This window comes from Platalea leucorodia, assembly GCF_965183815.1.
Source record: "Platalea leucorodia genome assembly, chromosome: 7".
Taxonomy (NCBI): Eukaryota; Metazoa; Chordata; class Aves; order Pelecaniformes; family Threskiornithidae; genus Platalea; species Platalea leucorodia.
The window spans coordinates 44155305-44182063 of NC_138829.1; the positions used below are offsets into that span (position 1 = coordinate 44155305).

General features: G+C 41.1%; 1 protein-coding gene and 1 long non-coding RNA gene across 3 annotated transcripts; one reads left to right on the forward strand and one right to left on the reverse strand.

The window, feature by feature from the left end:
• Positions 1–269: 269 nt before the first annotated feature.
• LOC309593000 lies at positions 270–25977 on the forward strand. Of its 2 annotated transcripts, none has more exons than XR_014228710.1 (3): positions 270–412; positions 2911–2980; positions 25864–25977. It is a non-coding gene; the product is annotated as an uncharacterized lncRNA (long non-coding RNA). The 2 variants fall into 2 exon arrangements; XR_014228711.1 differs by lacking the exon at positions 25864–25977 and adding an exon at positions 7830–7890.
• LOC309592999 (embryonic protein UVS.2-like) lies at positions 5743–19302 on the reverse strand. Its single transcript, XM_082317064.1, has 11 exons — positions 18840–19302; positions 18649–18673; positions 17588–17725; positions 15988–16105; positions 15267–15445; positions 11415–11496; positions 10370–10497; positions 8486–8601; positions 7819–8044; positions 6603–6721; positions 5743–6031 (listed from the first exon to the last, which is right to left on the reverse strand). The coding sequence occupies exons 1-11, from the start codon at positions 18906–18908 to the stop codon at positions 5801–5803; spliced, it is 1431 nt and encodes a 476-aa protein (XP_082173190.1). The 5' UTR covers positions 18909–19302; the 3' UTR covers positions 5743–5800.
• Positions 25978–26759: the final 782 nt, after the last annotated feature.

Genomic DNA, 26759 nt, shown 5'->3' on the forward strand with positions numbered 1-26759 from the left:
TGCCGGAAGCCACCTGTCGCGGCTCGGCACCTGAAAACATCCGGTTCTGCGGCGCGATGCATTGTGGTACCTGTAGTCTGGTGCCGCCGTCCCGCCCTGGCGGTGGCGCGGCACCGAGCGGTCGTGGCCCGGCAAGACTCCATTTCCCGGCGGGCAGCGCGCGGCGAGGGCGGGCGGGCCGCGGAGCCCGGCGGCGGGGCTGAGGTGACGGTCAGCTGCTGGCGGCGGCGGGCTGGTTGGCCCCGCGGTGGGTCGGGGAGGAGCGGGGCCCGGCAGCGCCTCTCCTCGCCGGGAGGGCTACACGGGGCGGCCGGCCCGACGCCACGGGGCGGGCGCCGCCTCAGCCTCCCCGCCCCGGCTCTCTGGGACGTTCGCTGTGCCCGCAGTAACGAAAGGCATCGCCGCTCTTGAGGTGGGCGAGGGAGGACCGGCAGGCCGGGTGCTTATCGGCTTCTCGTGATGTAGTTAAGCGATTGCTTACAAGAGTTTCGGTATGGCATCGCTGCCTGGTACGCCAACGTCTGCCACGCTCCCAGCGCAGCAGGCGTGTTAGCAGGGTGTTGCATTTTTGCCCGTTAGCTGTCGTTGGGTGTTAATAAGAGAAAAAGTATTCTCTAATGCTGACAGGGTTGCACTCCAGTTATTCTGGGTTTTTTTGTCTGAAACCTGTGGCGAGACCCTAGTTCAGAAGAGCATGAAATCAGCTGAGGTGCAAAACTCCAGCTATCCCCAGCCAATACTTCTGCCAGTGTTTTGTGTGCCTTCAGAAGTGAATGTCCTACAGTGCTTGTAAAAAAATGTTACTGAGTGTAGTTCTAGGTTCCCATGAGTCATCTTGTTAATTGCGTGGGTTTGCAATTACATTTTGCATTCTTTTCAGTTTAATAGATAACTCCACACTATAAAGCCCTACATAATGGTGAGGCCACACCTCGAGTGCTGTGTTCAGTGTTGGGCCCCTCACTACAAGAAGGACATTGAGGTGCTGGAGCGTGTCCAAAGAAGGGCAATGAAGTTGGGGAAGGGTCTAGAGCACAAGTCTTATGAGGAGCGGCTGAGGGAGCTGGGGTGGTTTAGTCTGGAGAAGAGGAGGCTGAGGGGAGACCTTATTGCTCTCTACAACTACCTGAAAGGAGGCTGTAGCGAGGTGGGGGTCGGTTTCTTCTCCCTAGTAACAAGCGACAGGATGAGAGGAAACGGCCTCAAGCTGCGCCAGGGGAGGTTTAGGTTGGATATTAGGAAAAACTTCTTCACTGAGAGGGTGGTCGAGCATTGGAGCACGCTGCCCAGGGCAGTGGTTGAGTCCCCATCCCTGGAGGTATTTAAAGAACGGATAGATACAGTGCTCAAAGACATGGTTTAGTGGTGGACTTGGCAGTGCTAGGTTAACGGTTGGACTCGATGATCTTAAGGGTCTTTTCCAACCTTGACGATTCCATGATTCTATGATTAAATTAGAGAACTGACTGATCTATTCAAGGAAGAAGAAGAAATCTGAATAAAGCTAAATATAAAGGAAAAAAAATGGGGTTTCCCCTCCAAAGCTTTCAGTTTTTTTTAATGGTAAAGAACATTAGAAACACAACTGTATAAAACTTGGAAGCTAAACTTTGCACCTATCCAGCAATTGTATTAGAGACCACCTGGAAATTCCAAGTACATAAAGCATAAAAGTGCATAAAGTGCATAAAGCAGGGAATTGAGACAAATATAAACCAGAATTGACTCAAATAAAAGACTTCATTTGATGCCTTTGCTATTGAGCTGGTGAATGGGAAGAGGAAATTTCAATCTGAATGTTACAGTGCAACCTACCGACTGACAGATGTAATTTGGAGTGCCGCCCTTTAATACAAAATACGAGCAGCGACCCAAAGAACCTTCCTATCCAGAGAGCAGCACCAGCAGAGGTGCACGGGAGGGAGCAAGACAGTTAAAGAAACTGAACTTACCTGTTTAGAAACGCCTTGGCTGAATTTGCTGGATGAAACTGAAAGTCGTGACCAGGGCAGGAGACCTCTACTCTCCCGTGTCTGGAGAAGAGGAACCAGGCAGGTTCGGGTTCCCCTGATGGTGCCCACCAGAGGGGGCCCGGCTCCCACAGTCTTCCAGCTCCTGCACCAGAAGGCCATCTGGCAGCTGAGCAGCAGCAGCTTTTATTTCTTGTCTTGTCTGCAGATGTTTCCCATGATAAAGGGAACTCCGATTATTAAAATCCTATGTGATGACTTAGCCCATAAGGGTTTCAGTTTCTCTTTGAAGTGTAGGAGAGATTAAATGGTCTTTGGTTTATATGTCTTCTCCTTGCCAAACTCGGTTGTTGCACAGTAAGTTGTACATTCTCTGTCCTACATAGTTATAGCTGCAAATGCTGTGTTCTTCTCTAACTTACTGTGAAACTGTGCCCTAGTGTATTAGACTTGGCCTTGATAATCTTGGGGCTTGATTACTATAACGGAATGCATCTAGAAGTAAACTTTTGGTCCAAAAAAGTTCAAATTAATTCAAAATGTGGCTGTCTGCCTACTAAATGTCCCAGGCTGTAATGTTTCTCCTTGCAGTTCAGTGTGATAACAAGGGCAGATCATCACCACAGTGAAATCGAAAACTGAGTTTCATCACTCTCTTGCTGTTTCGGTAGGCTCATTTTCTTCTTCTAGAGGAGGAACCAACTGTCCTATCAGCATGCCAAAAGCTGCCCTTATTTTCTGTCAGGCATTGGGGTTCTAGTCATGCAAGCAAGCATCATCTCCACCACAGTTATTTACTTACATAAGGGAAATGTGTTTTAAATTAAACACAAAAAAAGACCTATGAGTCGTACATTTTTGTGTGTTTCTGTAGTGCTTTATTCCAGTCTGTTTTTCTCCTACAGCAGTAATTGACAGATCTCTGTTCTGATTCTTACAGATTACAAAAGCATACCACTCGAAGGCCCTGATTTGCCTCCCAGATAGAAACCTGGACAGTCCCAAAGCAGGTACAATTGGAATACGTGGACACAAACACTCGTCTCTTCCACACGCACAGGCTTGTGGAAGCAGGTCTCTCTTAGCACAGAACTGTATTTGTACGCAATTAAGGCAATACCTGTTTGTGTCATGAGGTATATACATATATGCGAATACATATATATATGTATTCATATATATGAATATATAATATATATATAAAATACATATATATTCATCACTGCTAGATACCTCTTATTTAAGGTTAAATCTGTACATGTTGGATTTCAAGGGTGTGTTAAGTGAATGCTGAACTTTCATTAGAACCTCTCAAAATCCTCCTATGATGGTATTTGAATCCTAAACTTTTGGCTATACTGTCCATTGTTTCTACTGGCTGTTCACTCTTAATTTATGTATCTCAGAATAGGAATGTTAATAGCAAGCTTATAAATCATTTTTATATATGGGCAATGGGGGAGGATTATTGTCTGTTAGATGCAAGTCCCCTTACGCTGTGTGGTTGGGTACACCTAAGCTCTTAGCGGGGTTTGTGAATTCTACAGCTTCTCCATTTAAGATGTGCAACTAATGGTAGGTAAAAATGATCAGCAGTCATTATAAGAAAGATGCCATTCATCAGGATGTTTTGTATCTTGCATTTTCCTGTTTGGTGGGCCACAGATTTATAGATGAGTAACATATAACTAAAGTAGAGACTGCTAGCAAGAAACCAGAGATTTTAGCAATAATTAGAGGAAAGCTGAAGGTTTTGGTATCTGCAGAAGGCCAGGAGGTGGTTTGGAGCTTGTGTGCAAGCTCCAGCTAACATGCATATCCCTTAAGGAAAGCAGTTAACAAGGACCCCTAACAGAACTCATGAAGAGTGGAACCTTTAGATCTCAGACTGAAAAGCCTTTCCTGTGAAAGAGAGAACATGCTCATCACATTATATTTCAGCCTGTCTGTACATTCAGGAATGCATTTCTACATCATTACTGTTGAATTAATGTTTTCAAAACAAATGAGACTGGAATCTTTAGCCAGGCTGTGTGCCCGTAGGGCATACGACTTTCCTGCAGGAAGGGCTTGCTTACAAATAAAGCACCCTGATCAAGTCACATTGCCACGTCTCAGATTCCTACTTAAAACCATATTGCTAGGGGCAAGTTGCAAGACTAATATTCCCATATGCAGTACATTGCTGTTTCAACATGTTGTTCATGCTCCTTTACCAAATATGGGTGAACATCTAAAGCATTGGACCTCTGTAGAGCCCCACATCAGGCCATGGGAAGGGAATCTTAACTCGAGTTACAAAGCTGTTCGGCACTGTATATTTAAATTAGGGACCCATTCGACTTTGTATACAAGCACCGTTGTCACAGGGTTATTACTTTTGCACCTCCGTGAAAGTCCTCAGACTTAGGGAAAAGAATTAGCTTTTGTACAGTCTGAACTTGAGGTTAAAAATAGAAATGGAGTTTAATTTTCTCTCATGCTGCTGAAATTGTTACATCCTCCAAAAAGGTGCCAATCTAAATAATGAGCCAAATTAAATGAAGGAATACTTTTTACAGCCAGAAGACAGGATCTTGTAAAAACTACAAATATTTGCATGCACTTTCCCACCATGATGCAAGCAAGCTCTAGGCCCTGATGTTCACAAGTTATCAACTGTCATTCTTCTGAGGGTGAAAATTAACCAGTGCTTAAAATGGAAACCATTAAATGTCCTTAAAAAATTACCAAAACCAAAAGTCAGCATAATTCAAAATTTTCTTGGCTGCCCTCCTAGCACCAAGAAAGCAAACTGGAATTTTCTATGCGCTCTTCTTCACAAAGGCATAATTGCAGCAAGAACTTTTATTATTTATTACATTTTGGCATCTTCCAGTTTGGCACTGGCATTTAGTTCTGAATACATCAAGTCAAAGCAAAGTGTTAGCCGTCTACAGCGGTGATTACTTTCTCCTCTCAGACATCTCCTTAGAGGTGAAAGATTTCTCTCTACAGACAAGGTACTTCACACCTAATATGTTCTCCAAAGTTACTGCCTCCATTTACATTCAGCGGACTTCGCATTAGGTTTTCAGGCCTCATTTTTAAAAAAATATTTTGGTAATACCCCATGGACAATTTCAATACCTGACTCAGGCCACAGCAAAATGGCAACAATAGGTGCTTCGCTCCATTCCCTCTCCCTCACTACTTGTTCCTGCCACTCTTAATCGTTTCTTTAGTTGAATCTGTTCCCTGACCTGGTTCATCTCACAGAGGAGCAGTGCAATTCTTTGAGTTGAGATGCTGTACAAACATGCTAGTTTGCACCTTCAGTGTAAAGCGGTGATTTCCAAGCGAAGCTAAGGTGCCTATACAAACTGTATGAGTGAGTTTGGCTTCAAAGCGTAAATAAACACATCTCTGAAGGTTTTTTTCCGTATGCCTACTGGAATGCACGTTAAGGTTGAGTAATAACATTTGTCAGAATACAGGTTAAAGTTGTTACATAGCCATATTCTGAATTTTTTATGGGCGCAGTTTCTAACACAAGAAGTTCTTGAAAATCTGCTGTTGTATTTTGCCATGCAACACCAGCAATGGGCATACTATAACAAAAAGCTTACAGTCTCAGACAGAACCATCCCATGGGTAGGGACATTTTTGTCCATAATTCACCATGCAAATTACACCACTGTAGATGTAAGACCAAGAGACCAAGCTTCAAGCTTGTTAAAGGTATCAGGGAGCTATATTTTTTGCTGAAATTGGTGGCATCTTGACTTTCACCTGTGGCTAGCTGGTCTCTGACTTTCATTCTGTGTTTTCCAACTCCCATCTGTATAGTACTACCTACCAAATGTATAACTCATCACAAATCCGGGCAACTCCCAAACTATATCGCTGTGAAATTCAACGAGCACAAAGTTCCCAGTGGAAGTAAAGTCTGCAACCTTCTCTGTCCCACAATAAGGGCCAACTGCAGGTGATGTAGGTCGGCTTCCATCATGTATGAGCAAGTGGTCATAGATGCATCTGTCACTATCTTCCAGCTCAAAGGATAACATTTTGAGAGATATCTGGAAAAAATACAACCAAAGCACTTTGCTTCCAGGTTATATCCTTTTCTTTTACCCTTTGTATGTAGCAAGCACAAATAGTCTAAATTCCTTATGTGCAGGCACAGGTTTTTATTCTGTGTTTGCACCACATCCTGATCCCATATTGTAATGCATATTAGTAGCAAATTATTTGCTTAGTTCATCAGCATTTGGATTGGAAGGAGAAGCAAGGGACAAGAATGATCTGTCACATTTTAAATTCTTTTCTCTGGAGAAATATAAAAACAGCACCTGTGCAATGTTTCAGTTTTCTAGGGGGAACTCTTGCCTAGGGATTATTCTGAACAAAGCCTACTGGTACAAGCTAAATTCATAAGAGTTCACATGCATGTGTAAAGGTTTTCCCTTGCTGAACGCCTCAGATACCAAGATCCAGCACAAGTTCTTAAACTGTTTTTTTGTGTTCAGATTTTTACCCTGAGAATGCCTGCTCAAAAAGTGACATTACAGCTCTTATTCTCCAAGGCAAAAAAAAGATTCCATTAGCAAACACTGATGAAACCCACAATTGAATTCATCTGTGCCCTACCTTGTATCCTACTGGAGAACTGATGACCCAGAAGCATGCTTGGTTTTTGGGGTATTTATTGGGGTAGTTTGGAGAGGTGATGAATCCTTTTGAGTCTGTGAAAGTATCTCCACAATTCACTGCGGAGTAAAGGAGAAAAACAGAGAAAGGCATATTAACAAGAGTATTTTGGCAGTAGACGTGAGCTTGCTTATTGTATTCTTTCTTCAAGCCAAGAAAAAAATGTGCTACCATGAAAATCTACTGCTGAAATATTTTCCTTCTTTGCTTAGTATTTGTATCAGCAGCTGTACTGAAGGAACTAAAAACATGGCTGCTAAATAACCTCTGGAGGACAGGAAACAGCTGCATCTAAAGCTGTAACTGTCTTTACAATTGAGTGTTACTGTATTAGCATAGCATTCTAATGGCACTAACTTACTGCACTTTCAGAAAAGAATTAGCTCAAGTATTCAAGATTGCATTATCAAGGTAGATCTAATGCTATCTAGAAGTTATTCCGTCAAGACTAATGCAAAAAGAGTAAAAATGACACACATTTCTAAGACTTCTTCAATTTATGCTTTATAGAAGTTTGCATTGTGAGTTGGAATAAGGCAATAATGAGTTATTTGGCCTACTGCCTTCTAACTGAAAGTATGTTGCATAAAACAGAATTTTATCCAGCAGTCCATAATGTATTTGCATGTTCATAAAACAGACACCCCTGAAATGACTACAGTAAGCACTGTGTTTCATGTAACATAACAAAAACCTTTAATTCAGAAAGTGTAAGTTATCCATGGTTAGTACCTCTCCCGTTGCATAAAATGGCACAAAACCTTGAATAACATATTGCCCAGCTACTGGCTTTACATCTCATTGGTTGAGATTCTGCAGTCTTTGTGCTCTTTGGCTGCACTGCTCCTATTATAGTCGTTGCATTGTTTTTATTTAAAGAAATTGTTCTAAAGATGTGAGGAAGCCTAGCAGAGGCTCTCAGAAGAATGTGAGTCGGTTCTCAGGATTACTAACATGAGACCCATGCAACATCCCATTTTCTGTTTCCTGCTAACCTTCAGCCCCATCATTGCCTAGCCTTCTGCATTAGCAATTGCTATGGAAGTGTAAAGAATAACAAAAAAAACAACTCTGGAGTACATGTTCAAAATTTTAAGTTCTTCCATACAAATACTATTAATGCTGTTCTCCAAGATCTCTAAAGGAGTGTTCATACCCCTGTTGTAGGAGGCTCTGAATCCTGTGGCTGTAACGCTCTCATCACTTGCAAACTCTATCAGCATTGTCGATCCAGACGCCACTATGGAGGGCAGGGGCCCCTTCCCACAATATCTGTCCAGCAAGACAGGGGAATTCTTGCTGTTTCCGTTGTAAATTTTTATATAGTCAGAAGAACAGTCTGAGGAGGGTTGGAGATCAAAAGCCTCAAACTGCAGAAAAATCTTGAGAAACAAGAAAACAGATGTTGGATTTAATGCTATACATAGGGAAAGATTCAAACCATCTAACTGTTATGAAGCGAACTAAGACTTCATATTCATTTTACTATCCATGTATCACTGAAATTTTACTTTCTGTATAAAAAGAATTTCATAGAATTTCACCTAGCTACCCTGTTAATAAGCCCAGTGATTGATGTCTGACTATTGCTTGTCTTTGAAAAGCCATCCAATCTTAACTGGATAAAAATCAAGTTAAATAATGCATCTGATAGTCTTAATAAGTCTTATGAAAATTGTTGAGACTGTCTTTTCATTCACTGCGTAGAAAAATAAATGTCTTGGTTCATGAAAATGACTCCCAGAGGGTAGTCATAATAATGAAATAATGCTGCATAGCCTTGACACTGTGGTTCAAACCTTTTTGGTCCTAATAAAAATTACCTTACTTCGACGGATGCGGATCAACCACAGGCAGTTGTTATTGTTCGGGTATGGGGATGGGTAATTGACAGAGGAGAAGGAGCCTTTGGATTTAGGCAACACAGAGCTACAGCAATCTGAAGGGAAGAACCAAACACTGTTGAAAAGAATGAAAACTGCACAAAAATCTTCCAGAAACACCTGACAGGTCTCTCCAACCATTTGCATCAGTCAAGCTTGTAAAAGAGAAATGAATTATAATGCTTACAATTGTGTTGATGTTCCTAGTGTAAAAGTTATTCAAAACCTGCAAGTGAAATAAAGCTAGTTAAAGTATTATCTGCTTCACCTACTAATGTTTTTTTAAAGACAGTAGGGCTTCACTCACAATTTTAGTTTACTAAAAAGGCTGGAACTTTCATGAATTTCCTTAACCTCAATCACAGGAGTAGTTTCAATGACATCAGTACATCAATTACCATCAGCAAATGTGTGTATTTATAAGTGTATGCAAAAATCAAGCTTGAAAACCAGATTCTGTCAAAGCAGAGGGGTAGTCACTAGGGGAAAACAATAACAGAGAGCGCTGAAGTCAAGCTACAGACCTCATGACTGGTATACCAAGCCTGATCTCATCTGTCTTTTGTCTTTCCACATGTAGTCTTCATTTATTGCACTATGTGTAACTCCCCAAATCACAAAATATGAACATATGACATCTGAACATATGAATTTATGACATTTTTCTCTTGCTCCCTACTTTCCCTCAGACAACTGGACTTGTCCTTTTTTTTTTAGCCCCTGAGTTTTTCTCCTTTTTTTTTAAATTTAGCCCTTTTCCTCCAAAACATGCAGATCTAATTATGAAATTACATAATAATGGTATTGAAGCATTATTCATTCACAGCCTCACTATCAAGAATAAATATCATTAAATACTTGTCATCACTATCTTTGAGACCATGACAGACACTTAAATTGTAAACACGTCTTACCTGAAGTTAAGAATTTGGGAGGAACCACTCTCAGCAATGATTTCTGTACCTAACTATCCAACTGAAGGAACGCTGATTCCCACTAATTACTGACATTTGTTTAACTAAGCTCTAACACAATTCAGAGCAGAATTTAATACACTAATATTTAGGCCATGTTAATGTTTCTTGCTGTTTTGGTGGAAACTAATTGAATAGCATCTCAGAAAAGTCAAATACCGTATAAATCAGCCTATGTACTGGGAGTTGAGGCAAAAACCATGCATTGCAAGAGCATGTCTGGTGTTTTACCTGTGTTTTGTGCATCTCAACTGAAGAGTTCCTGCTACAGAGGAGTGCTAGGTATTTGTAGACCTCAAGATACCACAGTGATGAGTTAAGAAATGGATGGGGCAAGGAAATAGATAACTATACAAAAAGCCTGGGGAATTCCCCTCAAAGAGGTGTTCTGATCAGCCTAAATGGCACCCATACTGACAGCCCTGCAGTCATTTTCTAATTGAAAGAAATCACAAACCTACTGGCCGTACTGATGCACATGACTCAAAGCTATAATCATGGCTGAGGATAGCTTACATGCTTTGCAACCTGCAGAGCTTTCCTGAAATGAGAAGTTGACAGAGGCAGCAACCATGATTTCTCTGTTGGGTTTTGCTTATGTCAAAGAGCAGGGACTAGGTGAGGATAAGTCAGAATGACAGTGAATTATTGAAAGTAAATTCTCCTTTCCAAGAAGGCAGCAGCTTGGGACAGGGCCAGGTCTGCTTCCACACACATACCAGCCTTCTTGTAGGGTGAGGAAGAGATGTATTGAAAGGATGGTGGGCTGAGTTCCTGTGGGGGATGTCTGACAGTGCCTACAGACATCAGCTGTATAAGGATTCACGTGCCTTCCACCTACAGCACTTACTGCACTTGTAGAGCTTGTTGATTTTAGCTACATCCAAGTTACTCAGCCCTTCTCTCTGCCCAATGGGTATAGAGGGGTCAGGAACTGGTACAATAGTTGGTTTCCCTGGAGTGCTGGAGAAATCATACCTGTAGAAATAAGGAAATCGCGTTTCTAGATCACTTCTCTTAAACAGTGAAGTTCTCGAACTGCATCATCATATTCATGTACCACATGCATAGAATTTCAATGGAAAAGGGCAAGAAGCTTCTCAGAGCCCAGTTAGTCTTCCCTGAAGAGGACCAGCGTGGCAGCCATTTTGTGTGCAGTAGCTGAAAGCAAGAAACAAGAAAAAGCAGCACTGTCCTGAGTGAGGAGAGCTTTTGCCAATGTCCTGGCAAAATGAACTGAATACCACCTTCATGGTTCCAGAGGCAGAGGAGCAGGAGTAGTTCTGTCTCAGTTACTAATTGTTTATTTGCTATCTGCAATTTCCTGCCTCCTGCTAGACAAGTTTTATTTCACAGTTTTGTTCAGAAGTTGTTACTTGCTAGTGGAAATAAAGGAGAAGGTACATGATACGAGCTTGTACATGATCGACTAAAATGCAACCTTAGACAGTGTTCCCAGATGAATATGAGGCAGCACACAACATCTTAATGATGTGAAAAAATTCCATCTTTCTTCTCTCTGTACCCAAATATCATTGTCTATGATCAGCTGTTACTATGTTAATGAAATCATTTAGACTTCAGAACTGTTTTAGATCAGTGACTCAGTAGTGTCAGACTTTGGACCACAGCCATGTCAAAGGCCTCTAACAAGAGACAGGAGTACAATGAAAGAAAATGTTATCCTAATTTTTTCTTCTATCCATATTGACTCTGTTTTCCTGGAATCCTGCTGACAAAGGAAGTATGCTCACTCTTAATTATGTCCATTCACTCAATTTTAAGTGAACAGCAAAAATCATTCCCTGCACAGAGCAGTTCCTTCTTCCTACATCTGAGCAGAAGATCTGAAAGCTGTTTGCTCCTTTGAAAAGACATCTCGGAAAACAACTTACGCGCCATAGTGCATCACTGAGGAGTAGTCATAGGGGAGGCCCAGATTTTTGGAATTCACTTTTCCAAAGTTCCCTTGTTCCCCTGTAAGGTAAGAAAGCAACATTTCAGTCAGAACAATTATTGCTGCTTTAATAGTACACTGTCTGCTGTCATAAACCTAAGAGTAACTTAGGATACAAATACTTCTTCTCACGAGATCTTGGATCTTTCAAAACCACCAGAGCCTTTTGAATACCATGGGAACCCATTTTCACTCAGTCTAGTAGGTTTCAGAATATAAACCAAATCAAATAAGCCAAAGTTTTGATATAATCCATGAATCTGTTCCATTCTTGAAGTAAAGGTATTCATCTGTCCATCCTCATCAGGGTGTCTCCAAATATATTTCAGTGCATTATCTTGAACATTATAAGCATCCAACCTGTGTCCCCAAAGCTGCATCCATACCTTGAGAGGGAAATCTGGCTGACCACCTAGATAAAAAATTCAGAGGTATGTGTGGGTGACCACCAACCTGTCTTGCTGAGTCCTTCCACCAAAGGGTTGTAAGACCACAAAACAAAGGGAGAGAGTTTGCCTGTTACTTGCGCCAAAGGACATGTTATCGGCCGTGTTCTGGCTTTGTATCTGGTCAAACCCATCAGCAGTGGCTACAGTGAAGTGCTATGACTCTCATGAAGCAAGGGCACTCAGTAAGATCAGCTAGAAACATTCTGTCTGAATATAGCTGCTGATATAGCCCCTCTCATCATAGCTGCTGAGCATCTCATCACTTTTCATTTGTTTAGCCTTAAAAAGCCCCTATGAGGTAAGAAAGTGTTAGACTGATACAGGACTGGGGCCCAGAAACACAGGCTAGAATTCATGTCACCTAGTTTTATTTCTCTAAGTTAGGCACTGAAGCTATTCATCAAGGCTCCCAGGATAGTTGGAGGAGAGGGGGGGAGAGAGAGAGAGAGACGCGGTTGGAGGGAGTTTCATCTGAAGGCACCTATTTCTCTCCATTGACTGGAGAGTTCAAATATGAATTGCACCCTGGTCTCTTGTCCATGGTAAGACAGGCAAGCAAGCGATGTCGGAGCAGGGAGCTGAATGCAGTCAGCCTGGCCTCGAGGCTAATGCCCTAACCACCAAGCACTCCTTTCCAGTTCAACATCTGTACCTTCATTATTGTAACTAGTGGTTTGTAAACCACAAACCATCTGGACAAGAGTTCAGCATTGGATGCTTGTCAGAAAAATCTCTGGAGTCTGCACAACTTGGCTGGCAGGCTTGCAATCAGAGCCAGTCTCTTCCAGTAATGTCCTTCAGCTCTGGTCCCAGTGGGGGCTAGGAAATGCAAAGAGAAGCTTCAAAATCCTGAATTATAGAAAGTCTGGGGATACACTTGACTTTGGAGCTTTTCATAGCTCAAAAACTCAGTTAAGGCTCAAACTGGTTCTCAACGGCATTGGCTTTCCTGACTCTGTTAGGTTTTTATCTCAGTTCCTCTTGTCTGCTATACTGACTTCAGAAAGAATTATCAGCAAGCGCACAGCTTCTTTTGCGGTGATGAACAGAGAACACAGTTCAAATGCAGTGAAACATTTAAGCATATGGCTACTGTTTGGCACATAAGTGCTTTGCTGAATTGGTTTGCTAAAAAAGAAAAAGTAACAGCAGCCTGGCTGGACAGAGGCACTGCCAGAGAACTAGTATCTGCCTCATCACATGCCAGAGAGATTTGGCTGTCTAGACCTGCACACGTGTGGGGACTTAACCCATCTTTTCCACTCTAAAAAAAAAAATCTACCTCTGCCAGAATCTAAGTGTAATGACTCAGAAGAGCTGAAAAGGAAGCTTCAGCTGAAGACTCTGAATACAGTTTTTTTCCCCAAAAGTTTGGGAAAAACAAGCTGAGTTTCAAGTAGCTAAGTGGACAGCAACCAATCAGGCTGCATTTTGTCAAAACAAAGAAGTAGGATGCCTTCCAAGGTGAATTGCTGGGTAAAAACAAAACCCAGCAAACATCCACAGTATTGCAGTCCTGGCAAGAGAAAAACAGCTTGTGTGGGAGAGCTGGGAAGCTGCAAAAGGTCTCGAGGTCTAGTTCTGCACCACTGAGGTCAGGGGAAGCTCTGCCATCAGCGCTGTTAACAGCAGCGTGTTTTTACAGGAGATGTGCACTAACAGTCCTCACAAACATAGCTGTGTTTATTCATTGCCTTTTCCCTGCATATCTTTGCATTTTTTCCCTACAGTGCTTGTGCTGCACACACTCTGCATTCTAACTCCCTTGTCATGCCAGTCTTCTCAGCCTCCACTCCTGGTGAATGCTGTTAAAACACTGAAGACATACCCCATCTCCTTTTGCATAGTCTTGTCGTCTTCACCTCGTCCCCCTCTTTTATCCTTTCATGATACTGTGCCTGAATCAGAGCTTGGTTACATCTGTATCCTTTAGGAATGATGACATCTGAACCTGTGGACTTCCCCCTGCAAAACTAGTATAAGATTTTATGTGCGTCTACTATCTTTGGTATAACTTCATGTTTTCAACTCCTCTTTCCTAGCACATCCTTTGCTAGCATTTCAAACATGGCACACCCTTGTTGTACAATGGCAAACAATTCATAGCAAAATTACACCTTAACACTAGAGCTGAAACCTCAATAAAGAAAAGCACAAATGGAATTTACTTAGGACATCATGGGAATAGCTGAAAAGAGTTTGGAGAACAGTGTGTTAGGAATTTGCAATAAAAACAATCAAGTTCCATCTGGAGAAAAAGATAGATATATTTTCAGCTATGCGTGACATTGAAGAGTTGAATATCTCATTTGTTGAAGAGACTTATTAGAATGTGGTATTCAATTGTCCCGCCTCATTTACTATTATTTTCTGTAATGAACTAAGTACACTGTTATCTTTTTACAATTTTTGTGGGTTGTCCAGCTCTCTCATAGCTGTCAGACATATGATTCCTTGCATCCTTTCTTCCCCTACTTTCCTTCTATGTACCACTTTCTCACTTTCCCTGGGACCTTCTACCATTCTCTCTACCCTCGCCCCCCCAGAGCCTGGAGCTCTGTATATGCTCCCATGTTCCCACCACACAGATGAAGGGTACGTGCCCAAACTATTCATCACGCATTCCTTTCCCTAAATAACATTCACTTGTTTTCCCCCTACAGATTTACCAGTCCTGCTTGTTCCTCATTGCTCCTTTTTTTCATAGCAGTGTATATTATTCTCTCCTCAAGGAGGAAATAATTGCAGTCCTTCCTCTCACATCATGCCAGGTCCCAGAATTTTGCACATGCTGCTGGTTGCATGTGCTTCCATTCTCTCCACATTGAGTCCCTTGTTCATCTACATTGTAGGCTCTGTGCATTTCACTCACCGCCAGCGCCAAGATGCCTACCTGCTGCCCTCCCTATTTCCATGGCTTTCCCCGAGATAGAGTTGCTGTGCGATACCCCACCGTATTCACTGAATATTGTGTTTCTCCCCACCTCAGCTAAAAGTCCCATAGTTTTGCCTTCTGGCCAAGTCTTTGCTACAACATTTTGCGTTCCTGATGATCTTGATATTTTGAATATAAAGTGAGCCTGGGCTCAAGATGGCAATCAAAATAAGAACGTAGAGCTACTTTTAGGCTGCATCTGCCTTCAAGGACCACACTAACGTAGGTGTAGCCACAGAAATTCTCCTAGTACAAACACTGAATGAGAAACTCCATCAGAGTGAATGCGCTGCTCCTGCAATTCAGCCAGCATTAATCATGATTTTTATTTGCATTGCTGTTCACAGAAGAAACATTCTCCTTTATCTGAAAGTATATGTTTTCTCTTAAGATTTAGTGGACATACCTGCCACAATGTGTTCCCACATAATCTTGACAAACCTGTCCCGATCACTCCGTGCCTGTTCATGGATGAAACCCAGTGCGTGGTTCATTTCATGCTGAATTGCTCCTTTATCCATGCAACCATTTTTTACCAGGCCTACTGCTTGACGTCCTCCAATTTTTCCAAAGTAAGACCAGCAGCTAAGAATAGGCAATCAATAACCAAAATGATCACATTCAGCAAATACAGAGAAACAGATGTACTGATTATGCCACCAAGACGGTGTGCAGCCACAGAACAGGACACTCCAATAGTCACTGGCATGAGATATCTAGGCTTCCAAAAGCTGCCAAACTACATAGGGGAAGAAATAAAGCCTTTGTGATGAGTATGGAAAATTTTAAAACAGTAAAATGGCTATATCAAACTAAGATGAAGCAGTTTAAGTAGTTAAGCAAAGAACCTGAAACAATTATGCTTCTTTAAATTTTAAAACAGTTAAGGAAAAGATCTCATTTTGAGTTATACTGCATTATCTTTAAGTCCACACACACATTTATGCCTGCAGCCTATTAACTGATGTAACTACCAGTATGTCTAAAGAAAAATAAAAAATTGCACCTGCTCTCTGAATCCTGACTCCTAGGATAAAAAAAGGCCAATTACTTAAATCCAGATCAAAACAGAAAAGAAGCTGAAGGACTTTTTGAGTGCTTCCACTCCCAGGAGACAGGGAGCTTACCTCTGCCCACGTTCAACATACACGTAGTCTGTTTCTGTAGTGCGGTTTACAAACTGCACGCAGGTCAGCGTGGAGATCTCTTGCAGAGCATCAACAATCCAAGACCTCTCTGTCACTGCTAGAAAGAGAAAGGGGCCAGGAGAAATCTTCCTTGGTTAATCAAAACCAAGGTGCATTGATGGGGTGCATTCCTTCAAAACTTCACAGCACTCGTTAGCTTTTTATCATACAAGTGAAATAAAAAAAGGGCACAAAGCCTTCAGAGATCTTCAAGTTGATTGGACTTTTAAGGGAGATGTAAGAATTATAGCTGGCCCTTATGCATATTCTATAGGAGACAGCTGATGGAAAGCAAAACTGGCATTGTTTCTTCCATTAGATAGAACGGAAAAAATGAAACAGTTTCAGATACAAGTAATTGGATTAAAGTATCCCAAATGAGCCAAGCACCAAAAACCTATTTTGTTTACAGAGATAACAAATGTCTGCCACACACCCCTTGGAATCACTTGAGACAGCCAACATTCAGAGGCTCTGAAGATCACAGTGTTTCTATTCAGGTACCAAATAAAGATTGGAGTGTTTATCTGCTTCTGAACATTTTGGCCTAATTTGGGTTCCTCAGTTATGAATCATCTACAACTGATTTGTATCTCAGTTTCCTCATCTTTAAAGTTTGGAGAGAGGGCGGTTGATGGAATAACTCTCACCTAACCACAATATATGCTGCAGTATATATGCACAATATAAACACAATATATAATATGCACAACATACATGCTGCAGTTCTGGAAGCACATGGGCAGAGGAGCAGCCTAGATAACACAAAGACTGGGCTTTCCTCAGCTCATATGATAACACAGATTCCCTTTCCCCAGGAATGGGAATAAGACACAGGCTGTATTTCACTTCCATGCTGTTTTCTCTCAAGATAAGATCTTTTAAGAAGGGTCTGTATGGAAACCTCAGACCAGAGAAGCCTCAGCAGGGGAGAGATGGAAGACCTGCAGAGCCCATATGAAGTCACCTGGAACAAAATTTTCTTGAGTAAGGCATCGGTCCTGCAGCCTTTCGCACAGGACAGAGCTACTGACTGACTAGAGGGAAATAATAAGGGAAAAAAAAAATCTCCAAGGATTTTTCCTCCATTTTTGCCTCTACAGGATTTCTAGTGCGGGAATATTTCTATGAGAGATTTGAAAGAAAATTATAGTGTCCAAAAAAGTGCTCCTAGTGGTAATTTTGACAAAAATACATTCATAATGTGAACAAATTATATTTCTTCTTCTGCACTTGCTAAATATCAAAGTGCATTATAGCTAGCGGGAATGAGCTAATATTCATAATTAAAATACATTAGCTGGTACTTATATAACAACCACTGCCCAAGTAACCACATATTTTAGTGTCTGTAACTGAAATGGTTGGAGCCTTAGCCAAACTACCATAGGGCTAACAGATTAGCAAAAGAGACATGTCAATAAATTCTCATTTGGACAAAGATTGCTTTTGGTGCATGCCACAGAAACATAAAATAACAGAGAGTATAGGGACCGGAAGATCAATGCTAACTTTACACCATCCATTTGCATACACTCACAGAAATCAGAAGAGATGTTAATTGGAACCTTGACTAGTCCATCTTGTGACTTGGGCCATAAACAACTCTCACAGTTAATTGCGCTGCGTCGTCCTCTTCTCAAGAGGATGTCTCCTTCATACACAGCTATTTCACTACCTGGCAGATGAAGAAAATAAAGAACATACGAGGCACTGAGAAGGCAAATAGATGTGCCAAGGGGAGATGAGAGGTATACGCTAACCAGGCTTTTGTACCTTTGGAAATTTCTTTCACTGAACTTCATTTCCCAATAATGTGAAAACGGATTAGTAAATTAAGACTGAGTGAATCTAGTGTTCACCATATGCTAAGACTGGTTAGGCCTGCCTTGCTTCCTGGATAGAAAAGATTAATATTAATATTGATGTCAGTGCAGCTGTAATCAAAGTCATGACTAAATATGTTTTAGCTTAAGAAGCTCTGGGAGCCTTCAGAGTGGAAAGCTAAGTATTATAAGTCATTGCTCTCTTCATTAGAGCTTGTGGAATTAAAGAAAAATCATAACTGACCTCTGTAAAAATGGGATGAATCACACAAAAGAAAGGACTATTTTTATCATGCATATGGAAGGCATGCAAGCTATTAATTTCCAGGTTAACTGTTAATTTGACATAAGACATTGTGACATGCTCCTCACTTCTGACTCCAAAATACTTGGAATACATTTCTCAGACAAAAGCTATTGGTTGTTATGCCAAAAAAGTACAATAGTCTTGGGTACTGCAGACAGGGAAGTGCCTTATATCACATAGGAAAGAAATCAAAGTGAAAAGTATTCTGATTTGCTGAAGCTACATATGGAAAAGAACATTCCATGTAGCAATTGCTCAATAAGTCTTCTTAATTTCTTTATCACGACAGCATAAATAATCACACTGAATGCAACTTTAAAACACATCTGAATTCTGTGAATTGTTTTCCACTGATGCTGGAAAATTATTTTCAAGGAGAAAAATATACCAAATAATAAGAATGAGGTGTAGAGAAGCAGCCCCACCAAAATCTACAGTTATTTATATAATAATTACAACCAAACTCACCTAAGTCATTATTTCTTGTAGCTATCTAAAAAAAAAAAAAAGGCATATCTTTTAATACATGCTTATCTCCACAGCAGAAAACTTCCATCATGAAGAATCACAGCAGTAAAAGTTTGTAACTAATTTTAAGATAGTCAGAGCAACTCAGCAGCAGCAATGTAAATTCTACACATCTGAGAGCCGGGACACACCTGGACAGGTTTACTTAGTGCAAAGCTATAGAGAAATGCTAAATGAGTTGGCAGAAGAAAATACTTCATCTTCAAGTTTCCGAGATGATCTTCTCTGCTCTGCAGCTCAGTTCTCAAAGCTGTGGTTCGTTTACTTGGGGCAAGTTTTATGGGAAAGCTGCTGCTGTTCTTAACAAGTGTAACAAAATTAGATAACAAGAAGTATTTTCACAAAACAAACAAGCTGCAGGACCTCTCAAGAGAATTTCCAGGCTCTCATTTCTTATTTATCTTCAGAAAACAGAGGAAGTGGAGCAATAGGAAAGAAAATCCAGCAACCTTAAAGTGACTCATCTTTAATTCTAAGAAGAACCCATGAGCTGCTGCAGGTCCCCTTGCTGCTGGCCAAGGGACAGGATATCCGGTAGCAGTCTGTTCACAGCAAAACTCAATGTTGAGGAACTCTCTGATCCATCCACACTTGTCCTAGAAACTCCTTAGCTTGCTGCCAGGGGCCACCCCGCCCCGCAGAGCCCATCTGTCAGCCTGCCCGCTCTGTGCACAGCTCTCAGCCAGGCGTTGCTGGCCAGGACCACTGGAAATCTGTTGGAGCCAGAGATGAATCTGATTGTGGGTTGAAATCGTTTTTCCAATACTATATCTTGCAATATAATCAACACTGGCAGTGATTGTGGGTCTTTCTGGAGTCTACAAATAAATAAAACCACTAGCTCCCAGAGTTTTGGCTTCCCACCTTCTGGGAAGCCCTCCTTCCTTTGATGTCCATGAATAGAAATAAGCCTAGAAAGGCAGGCTGAATCCTAGAAAACCCACACTGTAAGAGTAAGCCACACAATGGGAATATTCATGTTGAAGCCACATGAACACCACCATAGGCAGGCAGATGTTGTTTTCTCCTCCCGGCTTCAGCCCCTGCAGAAATACCTAGGTGCTGTAGAAAATCTGAAGGAATTGCTGCATCAGATCTTTAAGAAACAAGCAAGAAAACCTTTGGAATTGCCAGCAAAAGCAAAATTCAGAGGAATCTGTGGTTCACAGTAGATCAAGATGGCAGAGTGTGCCTTTCCAGATAAATGTATGGACTGGCCCTTTGTTTTTAAGGGAGTACTTTGCTAGGAAAATTTTAGCTGATATTATGTAAAGCTTTGCTACTAATATTTTCATTTTACCTTACTAATAGTTTGTTGCTAAACTTTCTAAAATATTCCACATTTCTGTGACTTCCACAATTCATCTACAGTTATAATTTCCATGTAGATTATACTGTAATAACGAGGTCCAGACATAAAGCACCCCTTTTCCTTTGGCTGACAAGAGGATGAAGTTCAGAAGTCCTCATTAGTTTGCCGCACTGATAACCAGAGGTCCTCCCGTACAGTTCTGAGCAACCTCCGTGTCTCTTCAAGATCAGGTTCAAAAGAGAGACAGAGGGAGTCACAGGAGCACATTTCTGCTGCTACACATCACAACATGACAGGGGAGAGAGCAGAAGTTATTAGACAATAAAAGCATGAGAACGAGACCAGATCACTGTGGGAGCCTGGAGCTGGGTCACTCCAGGCGTGCAGCAAGGAGGGACGGAAGGGCCCTTGGAAGTTCTGCCATGCAGATTTGAATATCCATTCTGTGGAAGGCTGTAGTACCTTACTGACTCCAGTTGCAGACCACAGACCAGAATAACCCTTGAGTCAGGAGATTTATCCCATGGTTTAATTAATTTTCCTGACTGCCAGAAAGAATTGGGTATTTTTCAAGGCTAATTAATAGACCAAAGTCTCATATCACCTTATAACACATTATCAGAAGTTGTCTTATAGATGCAAATTTCATTTTTGATGCTGCTTGTCTACATTGTCTGCTTTGATATTCTAGCAGAATAATGCTCAGGTCTCGGTCTCATTATCTATCCAAATAATTTGATTACACAGCTGCATTCTTTCTCCTGTACACCTTTTCTTACACTGTCTTTTCACATTTCTCATTCTTAGCCACACTGTCCTTGATCTGCCAGATATTTTATCACTGCTGTTTGTTAGTAATTTTAATACAATGTTTACCACATTCTTAGAGATGCTTACTTAGTTTCACCTTCATTCCACGACAGAGAATGAGAACTTCTTTCACTATGTAATCCAAATCCCTCCTGGCATAATATTAAAAGACAAAATTAGAAAAACCAAATACCTGTTGGTGTTTAAGTATAGTTTTTTTCCTAGCTCTGTATCAGTAATAGATATCATCAGAAGCAATAAGAATAGTAAGTCCAATGATCTTTCCATAACAAGAGAGTACAGAGGGCACTTTCCCTGGCTAAAGCATTAGAGTGTATGAACCTCAAGGGAAACAAAATTCAGGAGAGTGAAAGGCCACATGGTTGTCTAAGAACCCAGTGGAATATCACTGTAATGCTTAGTTGCTCAGCTACTCACACCAAAGGTTATGCAGGCAATTGCTGGTGAACAAGCAGTTGGCTTAACTAAGCTGTGTGTTCTCCTTAAAAAGCTTATTACTTTTCAGGAGGCTTCAGGGTATCTCTATATGTTTGAACAGGTCAATTGTTCATACTACATTAAGAGTCCTAATTTTTTATTTAAGTCACAGCCATAGAAAGTATTGCCCTTACTAGGTGACAATTCTTTTAAAACCTGTTTTGTGTGACGCTGCGCTTGGACAGAAATCAGACTCTGCTGAAGACCATTTTTAATTAACTTTGTATCCATTAAAGGAAACTATAGACTATAACAAGCTGAAAAGAGTTAAATAATAAAAACATGCACAAAACTTCCTTTGTGTTTAAAATGATATTATTAAACAGTTATCTGTTTACAGATATTGTGTCCTTCAGGATGCTGGGATTAGTGAAAGCTTGCATTCATGTCTCATTATTTACTGATTGGGAGAAAATGAGCTTTCCTCTTTTTCAGTTGCCAGTCAGTTAATCAGTTTAGAATAATTAAATCATTGACCTTGATCAAGTGCAATAAAAATGCTTTGACTTTTGTAGAAAAGGTCACAATCATGAAACTAAGATTCTGTAAATCTGGTCCCTGGTGCCTAGTCCTTACTCTGTCCCGGTTACCAGCCAGCAAAAGCAAACCTTTCACAGAAAAGGTTACGATCAAGCATAGTGTATGCTTGAAACATACACACTTAAATGCTAGTTTTAATATAATTAGTCAATTTTAGCGTAGGTTAGAGTATATTATGCCATAGCGTATATTGACATATTTCCACATTTTAGGAATGATTTTATTTAAATGAAAGATTCTTTAAAAGAAAAAAACTCCAGTGTAAATACTAACTGAGATGTGTTGAAATTAGTTTGAAACCAATGCGTATTTGGGCTCTGTTCCTCCTAAACCACTCCTGCAGCAGTGTGATCTCTGCTATTTTACCACCATTTATCTTTTAACTTTCCAGTGTCAGAATGATACTGTAATGTTAGAAAGGAGAGGCACAAGTGCAAAGACTCTGCACTGGAGATAACTACAGGTGTCAGTGAGCCTTAACCAGAGATGGTGACTGGAGACAAGAAACAGCTGAAACTTTTACAGCTAACTTGGTTTTATCTGGTTTGCAGCAGCTGTAGGCTGGAGAGAGCTTTACTAGAGTTTTTGAAATTGATGCATGGGGAAAGTTGGGTTCCTGGAGACAAGCTACAAAGGTTGGTTTCAGTATTTGAGTATCTAAGTAGCCAAGGGCCAAGCCAGATGGGACTGGCTGGTCTATAGCTTCCCTGGTTCTGATAAAATCTGACCTGGAACCAGCATCCAACTGCAAACATCACCCTAATGCTTTGTTTTATTCACAAGGTGTTCAGGCACATAACAGAAACCCTGATCTAATACTGCTCTCTAGTGGTTTGCCATTTGTGCAAGTGGGACATGTTTCCAGAAAGTCAGGAACTCCCCATCCCTACTCACAGCCTGTTCACTCCTTTGATCTGCACAGTACTGAACAGTAGCTGCTTCCTGCAGAAAACGCTTGCAAGCATGAAGAGTTGGTCTTGTAATCCGTGCCGAGAAGCAATGCATCAATTTTAGCCTGAACCATCTCAAAACTTTGTTTTAGCATCCACAGCTTGTTACTTCACTATCCACCTTCTCCAGATATTTACACATTATACATAGAGATACCACAACAGATTTCTGAGGTGCTCTGATGGCCTGTTAGGAAAATGAACCATTTATCTGCACCATTTTCTCTAAAGGACTTTTAAACCTTAATGTTTATTTTATTGATGAGTCCTCCTAAAAGCTTTTAGAAAGCTTATATTGCAGAACCCAAATACTCACCTGGCTCCACCCTACCTCCACTTTGACTTCACAACACAGGTCATTGCCCCATTCCCTAGTTTGCCTTGAAAGAGAACCAAGACAAATTGGCCAAAAGGGAGCAGCAAGAAAAGGGCTGCTCTATAAGGGACAATGTGCTCCCTAGGAGCCGTGACCACAGCACAGTCGCACAGTACCTCAGCGCAGCAGGGGCGGGCAGAGAGCACAGCCTGTTGACAACATGTTGAATCACATCCAGAGCCCACCAAGAAGCTGAAAGCAAAGACAAGGATACAACATAGGTCCAAGGTCCAGCAAGGAAGCTAAGACCAGACTGGAGATACATAGTCCTACAACACAGCCCAAGCAGGGAGCAAAGGCTAAGGCCAGAGCTTAAGTGGAGCCCCTGGGCCAATGGGCAGAGGCTGTGGGTGGAGGCCCCAGGTGAGGCCAGTCAGGAGCCATTAAGGTCTGTCAGCACCCTCCATCCCTAAAAGCTATGACATGTTGCAACAGCCTTCCTCACTCCCTATACCCCAGTGCAGACTGTCCAGTGAACAAAACGATAACTATAGCCACTTGATCACCTACTAGATCATCACTGCCTTCTTCAGAGACCTCTAGGAGATTGTATTTCAGGCTCTATGAAAGCTATGTTGACTCAGCCCCAACATATGATATTTATCCCCGAGTCTACTACTGCCATTTTTGTTACAATCACATTATACAATCACTCATCCTGGATCCTTTTTAAAGTTTGATTGCACTTTCCCGTAGCTCTGGCACTGCGGTGATTTAAGCAGCACTTACCGAGCTCACGCAGCAGCTGAGCAGTTTCATATGTGAGCTGCCTCTCAACTCCCGGCTGAGCGTCATCTGCTCCCAGCAAGCTGGCGCTGTTCGTTGCACTGATTTGTGCTAAAACCCTTTCTTCTGAGCAATGACACTATCTCTGAGACATTCTTCCCGAACCTGAGATTTCCTCAGATTCAACCCCTGTAAGGAATGATCTGACTGGGAACCTCCCTGGCCCGCTCCGTAGCATGTGTCAACGTAAGGAATGCGCAGCTTTTCTGAAGTAACCTTATCTTCCCCAAGAGCCTCTTTTATATCCTGCTTATCTGCCGATTCCATCAACTTTGATAGACTTCTAATTAAAAAAAAAAAAACCAAAATTATCTTTTTACCTGTTATATGTTTCCACTTGTCAGAATTTACACTGCTCTTTATTTTCACCATTCAGATATGACTTCCACTCATTATTTTTACTTCTCCCCACATCTAAGCGTGATTGTTGTCTTTTACAATGTCTAGTATACATTTTATTTCTAACTCAGATAATCTTGCCTTTTCCAAGTTTTTATCCTTTTTATCTAAATTCTTTGCTTTTAGGGAGTTACGCTTTTAAAAGTGTCACGTTACAACAATGCATTTTTCAGCTCTTTCTGTGCAACCAGAACATAGACTTTATACAAACATGCAAACATATATACATGTACATATGCATTTCCACAGCAGCTTTTAGGGAAAGAAACCTGAAACCTTGCTAAGAAATGAAACTGGTTCCATACACAAGAGACTACTTTCAGAAGAAATTTCATAATAGGTAAACATCAGGCAACTGGGCAAGAATAAACATTTCTTTCATAAATCTGTCAGGATGAAGCTTCAGAAATAGAATAGGTTCAATTTTCCTGCATGTTTGTAGGGACAGCGCATGTCTTGGGAACATACACTGCTAGGCTAAAAAATGACATGAAAAATGTACAAGCAGGTAATAATGTTCAGTACTTTCTCAGCATGTCTCATTCAAAGTATTTTGAAAATATATTGAAATACTGTACTGAAAAATGGGATGTTTAGCCGCATTTCATGAATAAAGAAATCCAGATGTGGACTCCTGAAAAAGCTTATCCAGGATCTCTCAGTAGCAGAATAAGAACTAGAAGCCAGGAGTCCTGTCATCCCTATGGGGATTGCTACACTTTTCTGACAAGTAGTATTTGGCAAAGGAACAGAGCCTCCAGTCTTCAAGCGTTCTCTTGCTAGCGCTTACAAAGCAGTTGGGTGCTATTACCTCTGTTCTAGACAAGCAATTAAGGTCAGGTTTTCAAAGCTGATTGCTAAACAGAAGCACCTTCAGCTGCATTCAGGATTTGAAACAGGTGTGCTAGTTCTCAGAAGTGCTTAATACCCGCAGCTTTCACAGAGTTTGGGGATCTAGCTTTGAAAAAGTTGTATTGAAGGAGTTGTCTAGCTTTTCACAGAGGACACTTTGTTAGTGTTTCTGTGGTTAATCTCTTTATGCTTACTGATGAAGAACTTTGCCTTGAATCCTAAGGACTGCAGGTAGTAGTTGCTGTGGTACTGGATAACATGTAGTTAACAGCAGCAACTGGGTCTTTTGTACAGGATTTTTCTCTGTGATGGGAGAGGGTTGTGCCACCATCGTAACTGACTAAATAATTGTTCTTTTAGTACTGAAAGTTCTCAGAGTCAGAATATAGTATATGCAGTGATGTTTATCAGCACAAAACAAGCACAGTGGATACTTGATGGTGTAAGTGTGCATGAGTAAAAGACTACAAGGACCCTTTGAGGCCACTTGGTCCAGCTTCTGCTGGTCCAGGTATTAATATCATAGTTGTTTTTTTTTTTTTTTTTTAACTTAAAATTTGCCTTCTTTCACCCATCACACATGTGCTCTTGTTAGAATACTGTTCTGAAAGTAGATTTTGTGAATCATACAGGTACTAATGATGGTTTCTTGAGAGTTTGTGGGAGAAGCTGGAGTCCAAGGAAACACTGCAAATGACCCAAGCTATCCTTTAATGTGAAGATTTGTGATGAAGATGGATTGTAACAGGAAGCCTAGCATGGGGTTAGGTGAGTAGCATATCATTATTACTAAAATAGCTGTATTCTGGTTACTATTGCTGACTTTTAGAGCACTGGTTTACCTGAGGGGCTACAACTCTACAATCCTACAGCTCTAATGTGTTCTTTTCTGAAGTGAGAAAAAAAGTTGAGGGTACTGAGCTGTGAAAGACAGTGTTGAAGAGAGCAGCCCAGGTTGTCTTAGGCAAAACTTTTGGCTTTTCAGTTAGAAAAAAAATCAGCTTGTAAGACTTTTTTTGTGGTCTCTAAGTACTCCTATCTTGCACCTCTCATGGAAAAATTAAGCTGCTTAAATGGAGCTGAGATGCCCAGGACAGAGAATAATAGGCATAAATGGTCAAAGAGCAAAGTGATCAGTGCAAGAGGGATGAGTGTTTTCTGGTGTGCTGGAGGAATGAGGCAGCATGGAGCCAGAAGACAGTTCATTTGCCCCATGGAAAAATGATTATGTCCTTTGCAGAAGGAAAGAGGAGAAATTTGGGAACTAGTATAACCATATCATCCTCCCTCAGTTTTGGGATATGTATGCTTTCAACAGCTTAAGACCTGACATCACATGTTTAAAAAATGTGCTAGGAGAGCTTTCATGAAAATAAATATTTGAGTTCCTAATTTTATCTCTCATCTGAAATGTGGAGTTTCCAGCCAAAAAGTACTTCAAAGACCAAGCTGTGAGTATCAGCTGGTTATAATTCACAGGAGAAAAAGCAATACATTCAGAAGTCAGCACAGTTTCTTCTATTTATCT